This window comes from Geotrypetes seraphini, chromosome 1, assembly GCF_902459505.1.
Source record: "Geotrypetes seraphini chromosome 1, aGeoSer1.1, whole genome shotgun sequence".
Classification (NCBI taxonomy): domain Eukaryota; kingdom Metazoa; phylum Chordata; class Amphibia; order Gymnophiona; family Dermophiidae; genus Geotrypetes; species Geotrypetes seraphini.
This window is the reverse complement of record NC_047084.1, coordinates 288305988-288320149: the sequence shown is the minus strand read 5'-3', so window position 1 is coordinate 288320149 and position 14162 is coordinate 288305988. Positions and strand designations below refer to the sequence as shown.

General features: G+C 44.4%; 1 protein-coding gene across 3 annotated transcripts in view; it reads left to right on the top strand.

Moving 5' to 3' along the window:
- HSPA12B (heat shock protein family A (Hsp70) member 12B) overlaps positions 1-14162 on the top strand; it is a 178322-nt gene that overhangs the window by 129459 nt on the left and 34701 nt on the right. For all 3 annotated transcript variants that reach the window (XM_033953251.1, XM_033953254.1, XM_033953259.1), the window contains one exon: positions 12928-13186. In XM_033953251.1, the coding sequence (XP_033809142.1) occupies positions 12928-13186 (259 nt within the window). The remainder of the gene's footprint in view (positions 1-12927; positions 13187-14162) is intronic.

Genomic DNA, 14162 nt, shown 5'->3' with positions numbered 1-14162 from the left:
TTTTATGATGCTCTTAAATTTCATCTGAACTTTCAGCATGAGTGTTTCAGCTCTTTAATAGCTCAGAAATTGTCCCAGTGCCAGTGTCAAAAAGAGCTCCAGCCTGAAAATATGACCTTTTAACTCAGCTCTTAGCTGTCTCCTTTGAAGTTATTCCAGCCCCAGTATGCAAAGTGCAGATGCTCGAGATGAGAACTTCGAGGTCATGTTGGAATACACTAAATTATATTTGTTTGTGGAGAATAATCTCTACATGATTATGATTTCTTTCCTATCAATGGAGTTCATTTCCTGTTGTGAATTTAAGCTGTAAACCACACGGTCCTGCAAGTCAGTTTTAGCAGCATAGTAAATGACGAATAAATAATCATCACTGTTAAGTTTGTGGCCATTATTAGGGGGTACTTTTATAAGGAACCAGTAGTTTTAGGCAGAAAAAATGTATGACTTTTTGCATATTTATAAAAATCCAAAAAGCAAGAAAATGAATGCATAAGTTTCACGGAACATACTTTCACTGTGAGCAAGCAGGAGGGCAGAGTTTGAATAGAGCATGTCACTCATATAGATTATAACATTCCTTAATTTATGAACATAAGAACATAAGCATTGCCGTACTGGGACAAACCGAAGGTTTATCAAGCCCAATATTCTGTTTCCAACAGTGGCCAACACAGGTCACAAGTATCTGACAAGACCCCAAAAGAGTAAAACAGATTTTATGCTGCTTATCCTAGAAATATCAAGGTTAACCAAACCCGAGTTTATATAGAACAATAATATAACTAGGAAAATAAAATGAGCTCTATAAAGGAAGTATTCAACGAACTGTGCATCGCAACAAAATGAAAGGCCTTTCTAAAAAATATAATATATAAATTATTAAATTATTAGTGATAGGAAGACCTCAGTGTAGGATTATGTAGTCAAATAAACGATTAAACGTTCAATACTATAATCCATGTGTAGCCTAGACCACACATCTAACCATCATAGAATCTTCCGTGTGAGTACAAATTAGTGTCAAATTAATACAGTAAAAAAAAACAAAAACACCAAAACCGTGTAAACCATCATAATGTTACATTGGCATAGTTTGTGAAACTAACGTATGACTGCACAGTCCAAACTGATATTAGAAAGAAAAAACTTATCTCAATAGGAGATCTGAAGATCCATGCAACTCCCAAACAGTATCAGGACTCGAATCCAAAAGCGTGGCGATAACTTGCTGCTTGAAAATGAAATCGCCAAAAGGTTCAACTGGACACAGTTTCGGATTACATCCTTCTTTAGGAACCTGTGCTAATTAACCATTTCAAAAAGCAAAGAGGCTGACAAAACAACACCCTCTTACTGATCGTCAGTGAGAACATGAAGACTGCCAATCAAGTGGAGCAAGCTTCATCCAAGGCAAGGCAAATCATAGGTTGCATACGCAGGAGTTTCGTCAGCCGTAAGCCTGAAGTCATTATGCAATTGTATAGATCCATGGTGAGGCCCCACCTGGAATACTGTGTGCAATTCTGGAAGCCGCATTACCGTAAGGATGAGATGAGACTGGAGTCGGTCCAGAGAATGGCCACCCGGATGGTCTCGGGACTCAAGGATCTCCCGTACGAGGAACGGCTGGATAAGTTGCAGCTGTACTCACTCGAGGAACGCAGAGAGAGGGGTGACATGATCGAGACATTCAAGTATCTCACGGGCCGCATCGAGGTGGAAGAAGATATCTTCTTTTTCAAGGGTCCCGTGTCAACAAGGGGGCATCCGTGGAAAATCAGGGGTGGGAAACTGCACGGGGACACCAGGAAATTCTTTTTCACTGAAAGGGTGGTTGATCGCTGGAATAGTCTTCCACTTCAGGTTATTGAGGCCAGCAGCGTGCCTGATTTTAAGGCCAAATGGGATAGACACGTGAGATCTATTCACAGAGAAAGGTAGGGGAGGGTCAATGGGGTGGGCAGACTAGATGGGCCCTGGCCCTTATCTGCCGTCTATTTCTATGTTTACTCTGTTGGTTTTTTTTTTAATAACTCATGGTTAATGAATGGAAAAGGGGAAATTGCTGCAGAATGCTTTAATGTGCTTGCTTGCTGTGTGTGCATTAGGGCTTAATACCTTTTAATAAAAGGGCCCTTTTGTTTATGATCTGAGAAAGAGAATACTAGATCTCAAAAGTTAGTCAAAATATATTAAATTAGTCTATTAAATACATACACTACTGCAGCGGTCTCGAACTCATGGCCTCCTGGCTGCTATTCTGCGGCCCACGGTCTAGTACCTGAAATTGCAATCTGGGCAACTGCCTGCTGCCGTCGCATATGCTGGGACTCCTGCCTTCGCATATCTGCCGGATATGCGAAGGCAGGAGTCCCGGCATACGCGACGGCAGCAGGCAGTTGCAAGTCAGCTGACGCCGGCACGATCTCGCACACTGGACAGGAAGAGAAGCTCCAGCTTCGACATCAGCTGACTAGCAACTTCCTGCAGCTGCATCGTATGCTGGGACTCCTTCTTTCACGTATCCAGCAGATAAGAGAAGGAAGGAGTCCCGGCATACAATGCGGCTGGAGGAAGTTGCTAGTCAGCTGACGCCGACGCTGGAGCTTCTCTTCTTGCCCAGTGTGCACCAGGTACTGCTGGACAAGGGGAGCAGGGAAAGGAGAAGGGGTACTGCTGGACAGGGGGGGAAGGGAGAAGGGGTACTGCTGGACAATGGGGGACAGGGGGGAAGGGAGAAGGGGTAGTGCAGGACAATAGGAACAGGGAAGGGAGAAGGGTACTGCTGGGAAGGGAGAAGGGGTACTGCTGGACCTGGCAGAAAGGGAGGGAAAGGAAAGGTGCTATACACTGGAGGGGAGGGTGAGATGGTGCATGGGGAGAGAGCATGTTGGGTTGGGGGGTGCGAAGGAGGGATGCCACTGAGGGAAGAGACAAGGACAGAGAGAGAAAGCATGCAGAAGGCAGAAAGTGTTGAACTCATGGAGAGGGCAAGATGGATGGGGAGGACAGAAAGGAGGGAAGGAGAAATGTTACACTGGGGAAGGGGGAGAGGGCAGAGAGTGAAATGCTGGACTCATTGAGGGTGAGAGAGAGATGTTGTTTGGTTGAGGGAAGGAGGATCAGAGGAGAAGCATGCAGGAGGAAGAGAGAAAAAAATGTTGGACTGGTGGAATGGAAGGAGAAATGATGGACTGGGAGGGGGGGCCAGAAAGGAGGAAGAGAAGGAAGATAGACTGCAGGGGGAAGAAAGAAGGAAGAAAAAGAGAAATGTTACACTGGAGGGGAAGGAGAGAGATGTCAGACCATGGAAATAACCCTAAAAGAAATACGTATATTGCAAATCCTACAAAACATGGCAATAAAAATAATTACCAAAAGGAAAAAATTTGATCATGTGACTCCTCTTCTGAAGGAAAAGCAATGGTTACCGGTAAATTATAGAATTACAAAAAAAAAATTAATACTTTTTTTTTTTGGTAATTTGGTAATTCTATAATTTGGTAATTCTATAATTTACCTACTAAGTACCTACAGATCCAAAATGTGGCCCTGCAAATGGTTTGAGTTTGAGACCACTGCACTACTGTATATGCTTTGTATTTCTTTACTGACTCCTTCAACTAGACTATCATGCCATACACAATCCTGAATACTTTTGGCCTCACATAGAGCAGTAGTAATCCACTGTACCTTTATATATTGAGGTTTGAGAACATAGCACCATCTAGTGTTTAATGGTCAAAAAAATTGCAAGAATTTCTGATGGAAAATTAATAAATTAAAAAAAACCAAAAGGAATTGTTCCATATGCAGCACAAAACACAGAATAATTAACGACTGACTTATCTTATCACATAATAAGAAACAGATGCCCACCCCATCCATCCTTGATCATTCTTCCATAAATTAGCTGTTCCCAGATTCAGCTAGAGAACCTGAACATTTGATGAAATGGACTTTGCTTCAATAAATCAGTTAATCTATAAGGTCCCGTGGCCTCTTTGTCATTTTTGCTGCTATAGACTATGGGGAGGGGGAGGGAACTTAACTGTATGAGCTACTATTTTGATTGATTGATCCTCTTAACCTCAGGTATTAGATCTCATTGCATAAAATATGATCTGTGCTAAAGTAGCATGAGTTAGGGGCAAAATAACACATCTTAATTGTAAGCCTGTAACATGGCTAACCCTCTAGAAGTTTCAACCACAAAATGTACATGTAAGATAGGAACTCTTTAATGAAAGAGAACTGCCACTCTGTAGAACACCTTTCTCACAGTCAGCAGGTAATAGTCACAGAGACTATAAAAAGATGTAGGATCCAATGGGAAATGTACCTTCTTTAACTGAATTTCATAGCAAGTAAGGGCAGCCTGCAGGCTCTCAAACTACCATCCGCTGTTTCTGCTACATCTGCAGAGCCTTTGCAACTACCCCTTACTGCTTAAATTTAATTTAGCATCTGATCACAATTGATTTGACTGGTATGACCTATATATCAGCCAGTGCCTTTGGGTAACAAATAATGTAGAACATGCATGTGTATGTGCTGGCACATACATGCTGATGTTGCTGTGTTGCCCTATAATTTAGACTAGCGTTCTCAAACCTTTTTGGTTTGTGGCACACTGTAAAACAGCGGTCTCAAACTCAAACCCTTCGCAGGGCCACATTTCGGATTTGTAGGTACATGGAGGGCTGCAGAAAAAATAGTTAATGTCTTATTAAAGAAATGACAACTTTGCATGAGGTAACTACCTACAAATCCAAAATGTGGATTATCTGAAATTATCAGAAGCAGTTAAGGAAATATTTATAAACTTACAAAATTTATTTGGCTGGGTAGACATGCTAGGATTGCCTTAGTATCCCTACAAAAACCAATTACAGAGGGAGGGGTAAATTTTCCAAATTTTTATAAGTATCATCAGTCCTATATTATGCGCCAGGGTATGTATTGGGTCCTCCCAGAACTCATGGAAAAGCTCCCAGATTGGCTGAGGTTGGAATAGCAGCTCCTGTTTCCTTTAAGGCTGTGTCATGTTCTTAGCATTAAAATGCCTAGGTTGTACAAAGAAAACAAAATATTAATAGAAACATGGAAAACTATAAGATATGTTAATAATTTAACACCTATCCCAATACAAAAATCTACAAATCAAACTATATGGCTTAACTCCAAGATCAAAATAGGCGGATTTAAGGTTGTTTGGAAGCATTGGATAATAGCAGGAATACGTACTTTAGATGATGTTATATCTAATGGTAAACTAACTGCTTAATTTTCACAGTTGCAACACAAATTTGGTCTTGATAAATCACAAAATTATAAATGGTTACAACTGAAACAGGCCATTCAGGCAGAGTTCCCTGAATGGAAAAATCTTAATAATCAATATAGTTTAGAGTTCTTATGCTTTCAGATGGACTTCCTGGGACACCAGGCTGCGCAGTGGTACAAATTAATATCTGGATTCATGAATAAAAAAACAAAGACAGGTCTTAGAGACATTTAGAGCATTGAGATTAAGCATCAAATTTCTGCTTCTCAATGGCCACGTATTTGGTCTTGGAGGATGAGATGTACAATGTCTGCATCTATGAGACAAACATGGTTGTCAGCCTAGAGGCCTCTGGGAGATATAAACCCCTATCACCTAATATTGTGGGGGCCACTTTCAAACTGACAATGGTTTTTCTTGTTACATAGAGCATTCTGGATCCCTGTTCGTTTAAAAAAATTAGATAGCTCTAAGTCTGATAGATGTTAGCATTGTCATCTTGAAGCAGGGACTTTTGACCATTTATTATTCTATTGTCCATTTATTATGGAATTCTGGAAATCAATTTGGAGTCAAATAAATTGTTTATTAGAAAATCATGTGGCATTATCCTATGAGATGAGAGCTAAGAGTCAAATATCCTCTACAAATAATAAATTATTGCTCATTTTGACAGGAGTTGCCATACAACAAATAACACTTAATTGGAAAAGTTGGAATAGATTGAACCTTAGTTTTTGGTGGAATTCAGTATGCCATATTTATAAAATGGAAAGAACATTAGCCATTCAAAAAGGGAACTTTAATAAATTTCAGGATGTGTGGAGGCCATTATCAGATTATTGTAAAGAATGAGTATATATTTTTCTTCCCTGATTAGTATGGGGGAATCACTACTAGGGGTAAGTAACCTTGAAAGAGACCTGGGGGTGATAGTAGACACAACAATGAAGACGTCAGCACAATGCGCGATGGCCTCAAGGAAAGCAAACCAAATGTTGGGTATCATTAAAAAGGGTATCACTGCCAGGACGAAGGAAGTCATCATGCCACTGTATTGTGCAATGGTGCGCCCGCATCTGGAGTACTGTGTCCAGTACTGGTCGCCTTACCTCAAGAAGGACATGGCAGTACTTGAGGGAGTCCAGAGAAGAGCGACTAAACTGATAAAGGGTATGGAAAACTTCTCATATGCTGATAGATTAAAAAAGCTGGGGCTGTTCTCCCTGGAAAAGCGGAGACTTAGAGGAGACATGACAGAAGCCTTCAAAATCATGAAGGGCATAGAAAAGGTAGACAGGGACAGATTCTTCACAATGTGGGGAACCACAAGTACAAGGGGGCACTCGGAGAAAATAAAAGGGGACAGGTTTAGAACAAACGCTAGGAAGTTTTTTTTTACCCAGAGGGTGATGGACACATGGAACGCGCTTCCGGAGGCCATGATAGGCCAGAGCACGTTACAGGGCTTCAAAGAAGGTTTAGATAGGTTCCTAGAGGATATAGGGATTGAGGGGTACAAATAGGAATTGAGCTAGGTTATAGGAATAGCCAGGGACCACTGCACAGGTGATAGGCCTGAGGGGCTGCTGCGGGAGCGGACCGCTGGACGGGATGGACCTCTGGTCTGACCCAGCGGAGACAAATTCTTATGTTCTTATGTTTTTAGTACAAATGGAAATTGGGCAGGGGGAGGGGGGTATTTATTATTGGAAAATGTTTTAATGAAATATAAAAGGATGGGAGGGAAGGGGATAAATTTAATTTGATAAGATTAATTGTAGAATTTCAAGTGAAATATCTATGTTAAAATGTTAATACCAATGTTGATGTACTTGATGTAAGTTATAAAATGAATAAAGAATTATTAAAAAACAAACAAACTGTGGTTTATAAATCTTTCCTTAGTTGCTTCTGATAATTTCAGCTATACACAGCTGAAAGCAGTGCAACATGCAGAAATTGAAAAACTATTTAAGTATCAAGTGCAAGAGAGAAGATTTTGGACCAACTATTTTGAGGCTCTCAGTATTATAAAGAATGATTCTTTATAGAAAACTTGGGCCTGAAGTGTCCGGTGGTTGCGTCCGCAACCGCCTTCAGCTCTTACCTCCTCCAGCACTGGACACACGCACAAGCTGCCCTGTCTCCAATGGTTACCTTACGTTCTGGAACGTTGCCCGCCTCACTGCTGTAACCTCAAGCAAGTGCTTTCTTGCGTCTGTACGTTAGTGTGAGGTGGACAATCGCGTACAAATGCAGGAAAGCGCTTGCGTGAGGTTACTGCAGTGAGGCGGGCAACGTTCCAGAATGCGACCACCGGACACGACTACCAGACACTTAAGGCACAAGTTTTCCATAAAGAATCATTCTTTAGAATACTGAGGGCTTCAAAATAGTACCTGGCGGGTAGCGTGTGCCCAGGCCGTAAGTTTGAGACCACTGCTGTAAAACATATGAAACTTTTTCCAGTGCACTTTGTGCGCAAAATCCTATATAATAAAACCCTAAGGGTTTCGTGTTCCCTGCCGCTGTGGTGTGTGATACCTGGCCATGTTCCATTTTAGAACCTGGCGGCAGGGAACACTCTGGCCACTCCCCTCCTCCTGCCCTCACTCACCAATTGCTGCTGCTGGAGGTAGCTGCAGGCAAGCTCTCTCCCAGTGGCGCCAGAGCCGCATCATCGCCACCCAGTACTGCTGCCGACACCGTTCTTCAAAGGAGCCTGGTGAGAATAGTGGCCGCCTGTAACAAACTTCGCAGGCCACTCAGTACCTCAGTAGCACGTTTCCTCTGATGTACGCGATCGCGTCAGAAGGTACTTGCTACTGAGGTGCATAGCGGCCTGAGAGGTTCACTACAGCTGGCCGCTATCCTCACCAGGCTGCAAACAAACATGCTGGACAGGGGGAGCAGGTAAGGGGTGCTGATGGGCCGGGGAGCAGGGAAGAGGGACAGGGGGAGCACGGAAGAGGTGCTGATGGACGGGGGAACAGGAAAGAGGGACAGGGGGAGCATGAAAGAGGTGCTGATGGGCCGGGGAGCAGGGAAGAGGGACAGGGGGAGCACGGAAGAGGTGCTGATGGACAGGGGAACAGGAAAGAGGCTGCAAACGAACATGCTGGACAGGGGGAGCAGGTAAGGGGCGCTGATGGACCGGGGAGCAGGGAAGAGGGACAGGGGGAGCACAAAAGAGGTGCTGATGGACTGGGGAGCAGGGAAGAGGGACAGGGGGAGCATGGAAGAGGTGCTGATGAACTGGAGAGCAGGGAAGAGGGACAGGGGGAGCACAGAAGAGGTGCTGCTGGACACGGGGGACATAAAAGGAAGGGAGTAGGGCTACTGCTGGACAGTGGGAGCTGGCAAGGGGTGGTGGTGGACAGCGGAGGAAAAAGAGACAGAAAGAAAGAAAGACAGACAGAAAGCAGCCAAGGAGAGAGAGAGAGAGAAAGACACATCTATTCTAGCACCCGTTAATGTAACGGGCTCAAAGACTAGTATATAAATAAAAATTTAGGAATATGTTGTAGCTCTTCATGAGAAGGGGCAATGGCACTTCTGTCTACATTTATGTGGCCTATAGATCTGTGACTAGAGAATGACATGGGGACAAAGTTTATCGTGGTTTCTGCCCCATTCCCATGAACTTTGCCCCTATCCCCGTCCCATCCCCATGAACTCTGTCCAATCCCATCTGCACAAGCCTCGAATAGTTATGATTTTATATTGAAATCATATTCTTAAAATATAAAAAGAATCAATATTCTGTACAACTATCATTTTATAAATTACAAATAATACAGAACAAAGATCAACAAAATACCTGTCTCCCCTCCCCTCTCACAAATATCCCCTCCATTATCTAGAAAACTGAACAAGCCAAATTATTACAGTTCCATTACAAGTTCCATTACATAGAAAAGCACAGATCACACATGACAGAAATAGTGTTAAAAGGAGTAGAACTAGTGCATTTGCCCCTGGCCTGAGAGAGATCTAAGCCTCCTAGAAGCGGAAGAAGGCATAGACTAGTAGTGGTCTTTGTGGTTCCCAGTTATGTCTAACACCAGCTCTGGTAGGACATTTCAAATCTGATATATTATAATCAAAAAATAAAATTGTTTCTACCTTTTGTTGTCTCATCATTTTATTTTTCAAATCATTTTGGACTCAGGCTCTAGTTTCTGTTTTCTTTTGTCTTCTCTTATTTCATTCATCAAGATCTCCTGACCATTTGACATTTCTTCTTTCTCCATGCTCACCATCCATTGTCCATCTCTGTGTATTTTCCCAGACTTCCCATTGTAGTATTTCCCCTGTGCCTATCTCCCTGCCTTCATCATCATCACCATTCAATGTTCCTATCCCATCCCTCTGTGTTCTGTATCATTCCCTATGCCCGCCTAAGTCCAGTATCTCTCTTCTGCATTCCTATTCTCCCCCCATGAATAGCCATCTTCCCTCTGTTTTCATATACCCTCCCATGCCTGGCATTGCCTCTCTGTGTCCATATACCACCCCATTCCCCTTTGTGTCCCTCCCTGTGCTCCCATCCATAACCACCATCTTCCTGTGTTAGCTTCTCCCCTCTCTTCCTCCATTACACCAATGTGTCTTTCGCCCTCTCTCTTTCCTCCTCCCCTCTACTACGAGTGTTCAATATTTCACTCCCTCTTCTTACATCCTCTTGGTTCAGCATTTCTCTTCCCCTTCCCTTCTCTCTCCTCTTCCCTGCAGGTCCAGCACCTCTCTCCCTTCCATCAGCATCCCTCCCATGGATTCAGCACCTTTCTACCTTCACTCTAGCCCCCCTCCCAGGGGTCCAACATTCCTACACCTTTCCTCCAGCACCCAGGCATGGGTCTAGCTCCTATCCCTTCCCTCCAGTACCAGCGCCCCCCCCCCCCCCCCACACACACACACACACACATGGGTCCAGCACTTCTCTTCCTTCCTCCAGACCATATCCAGCATCTCTCTCTCCCTTCCCTTCAGCTCCAGCTCTGGAGCCAGCAATCCAGCCAGCACTCCCCCCCTTTCCCCTGCGAGTCCAGCAGCCCAAGCAATCCCCCTTCACGGGTCCAGCAGACCCCTCCGCGGATCTAACAGCCCTCCTTTTGCGGATCCAGCAGCCCCAACAAACCCTCCGATCATGAATAAAAAAGCAAAAAAAAAAAAAAAAACCCAACCTATGACTTCCTTACCTGCAGATTGGCCCCTCTATGCCTCCCTCCCCACCTCCCCTCCTACCCTGCACCTTTCAATACCTTAGAAGCATCAGCGATCAAAGATAAAACTTCACAGGCTTGCTCCAGGGCCTTCCTTCAGTCAAGTCCCTCCTTCCAATGTAACTTCTGGTGACAGGCAGCTTTGCTGAAATATTCTTTGCTGGATAATAAGAATGACAAACTGACCATCTTCATACCAAGTGTGGTTTATCACATTTCTATAGTGAGTTTCATGTATTCAGTCAATCAGCATTTTATTTTGCATATTTCAAAGTAATGTATTATATAGGAGTCTGGGATGCTATGAAACGCTTTTTCCAGTAAGCTTTTGCCTTTTTTTTTTTTTTTTTTTACTATTGGTCATAATGGCTTTATTCAGCATTAAGTATTCTTTCTTTCCATATGCTTTCCTCTTATTATCCTTATTTTATTAGATTCAATATGATCAAATATGGTTGGCATCTGTTACAGGTAAGAGCTTATATAGACTGTAGGTAAACACAATGGGGCTCATAATCGAAAGAGAAATACGTCCAAAAACTGGCCTAAATCGGCACTTGAACAAATATTTCTCAAATACGTCCAAGTGCCAATACTAAAAATAGGATTTGGACGTATTTCTGAACGACCTAGGCCTTCATAGTGCCACTGAATGAACAAAGCTAAACAGGGCATTTCGGGAAGAGTGTCGAGGGCGGGAGTTGGGCAGGACATGGGCCGGCTTAGATGTAGTCGTACAGCATGTATAACCGAAAGTTATACAGCCCACGATCGATGGAACTTGTAAAACATGGTCTAAGTCACAAAAACTCACTTAAACTCACCAGATAAGCAATGCAAACACATAACACAGACTCCCACACACAACCCCAGTGATCACCGACCCCCCCACCCCATAAAAATATTAATCACATCTTTAAAATTCAGCCTCCAGACCATCATCACCTGGCCGCCAGGCATAGGAAAGCTTAGTTGTCCAACACAGAGTCAGCTTAAGTCATCTTGAGGGTGGGTTAGGGACTCATGGAGAGGAGGACCCATGCCCATAAGCCTCTGTAATCACTGCATTGATACTTAAACATGTGCACTCCCCTATACACCCCCAAAACCCTTTTGTACTAGCATATAAGTGGCTCCTACAGCCATAAGGGCTATTGGGGTGGTAGATAAGTGGGTCTAGGGGATTCTGGAGGTGGTTTGGGGGCTCACCATAATCTATAAGGGAGCTATAGGGAGGAGAAGACAGGGCACCCTTTTTGTAAAGTTCACAGCAGTGCCCTGTAAGGTACTCCACTATTTAGGTAGCATGTATGGGTGTGCAGTCCATCACTTTGCAGACCCATCCCATGTCCAACAGGGCTTGTTTTAGTCGTTTTGGACATGGACAGAAAGTTGGACGAAAATGTGGTATAAAGATGGACGATTTAGCGACTTGGACGATCAGATCAGCAGGACGTATAATTAGACGATTTTCGAAACAAAAAAAAAGGTTTTGAAAATGTGTCTTAAGCTGATTCTTACTTTAGACGACTTGCGAGATGGACGTAAACGGACTTAGACATCCCTTTCGATTATGCCTCTCCACGTTAGTCTGTAATTTTTTATAACATTTCTTGGGTCTCATTTTGGAAGGTGAACCGTTCTTCCTGTGGTTAGACACTGTGGTGTTAGATCTGGTTGCCTGATCAATTGATATTTGCAGTTTGTCTCAGGCCTTGGTGAAGGGATGTTCACTAAAACTTGGTCATTCCATCTGGGCCAGGACTCTTCCAGTTTGGTGCTCCTTTTAAACTGCTTTCCAGGTCTTTTGTTGTTACTGCAAGCTCTTCCATAGTTTTCCAGAACACTTAGTAGCCTTTCTGCTTCTTGGTTGTGCTCTACAATCTTTGTATAAATTTCTGCAAAACTCTTTCTGCTTTACATTCCAGTGTTTGATTGATATCCAATAGGTTTAATAAACACTGGGTTCTCTCTAAGCATTTTCCCTCTCATTGTAAAACTTAGAACCCAAATTTAAGCATTAATTGTACACTGGTATGCACACAGCAGGTACAAAAATGCCCCAGACTTTATCCATGCATTGAAGAAGAAAGTCCTCATAGTAACTGCCAAATATAATCACCATGTGTCCTTTTCCTCCCCTGGCCTAAAACTACCCCCTCTTACCAATGGGTATACATATATAACACTGTGCATGCTTTTACCTACAGGCTGAGGGGAGGAGGGCATAATTTTTAAAAGGCATTTTAATGAAGGTAAGCACGTGTTTTACCTGCATAAAAACCTTCAATGTTTGTCTTCCTCTTATCAAAATAAAAAGGATCATTAAAGCATTTCATAAAGACATGGACTTTTAACCGGTGCCTTGAAGGTTTGGCTCAGCCTCCTTTGTGATTCTCTTTCCTTCAGGTGGGCCCTATGGATCTGTTGGTGTGGATTTGGCTTTTGAAAACATGCTGTGCCAGATTTTTGGAGACGATTTCATCAGGACTTTCAAATCAAAGCGCCCTGCAGCTTGGGTTGATCTGATGATTGCTTTTGAGGCCCGTAAGAGGACAGCAGCTCCCCACAGATCCAGCCACTTAAACATATCATTGCCTTTCTCTTTCATTGACTTCTTCAGAAGATACAAAGGACAAAATGTGGAGACTGCACTGAAGAAAAGCGGGTAATGCAAAATCTTTTATTCTATACTAGTGTTTAAGCCTGTTACATTAACGAGTGCTAGTAAAGCCTCCTTCCCTCACATGTCCCCTATTTTCAGCCCCAGCTCCAGCTCCAAACCCATTTTTACCACCCTAGCCACCTTCTCCCATATTTTCCCTTTCATCCCTTCCTCACCAACAGTATTTCCCTCCCCACCACACTTCCCTGTGCAGTAGCAGCAGCAGCATACCCTACCCCTCCATTTCCCTGTGCAGCAGCATTTCCCTACCCCACCCCACTTCCCTGTGCAACAGCACCTCTTCCGTGCTCCCCCTGTCCCTCTTCCCTGCTCCCCCTGTCCAGCAACACCTATTCCCTGCTCCCCCTGTCCCTCTTCCTTGCTCCCCTGGTCTAGCAGCACCTCTTCCCTGCTCACCCGGTCCAGCAGCACCTCTTCCCTGCTCCCCTGTCTCTCTTCCTTGCTCCCCCGGTCCAGCAGCACCTCTTCCCTGCTCCCCCTGTCCCTCTTCCCTGCTCCCCCGGTCCAGCAGCACCTCTTCCCTGCTCCCCCAGTCTCACTTCCCTGGTCCAGCAGCACCTCTTCCCTGCTCCCCCTGTCCAGCAACACCTATTCCCTGCTCCCCCTGTCCCTCTTCCTTGCTCCCCTGGTCTAGCAGCACCTCTTCCCTGCTCACCCGGTCCAGCAGCACCTCTTCCCTGCTCCCCTGTCTCTCTTCCTTGCTCCCCCGGTCCAGCAGCACCTCTTCCCTGCTCCCCCTGTCCCTCTTCCCTGCTCCCCCGGTCCAGCAGCACCTCTTCCCTGCTCCCCCAGTCTCACTTCCCTGGTCCAGCAGCACCTCTTCCCTGCTCCCCCTGTCCCTCTTCCCTGCTCCCCCGGTCCAGCAGCACCTCTTCCCTGCTCCCCCAGTCTCACTTCCCTGGTCCAGCAGCACCTCTTCCCTGCTCTCCCTGTCCCTCTTCCTTGCTCCCCCGGTCCA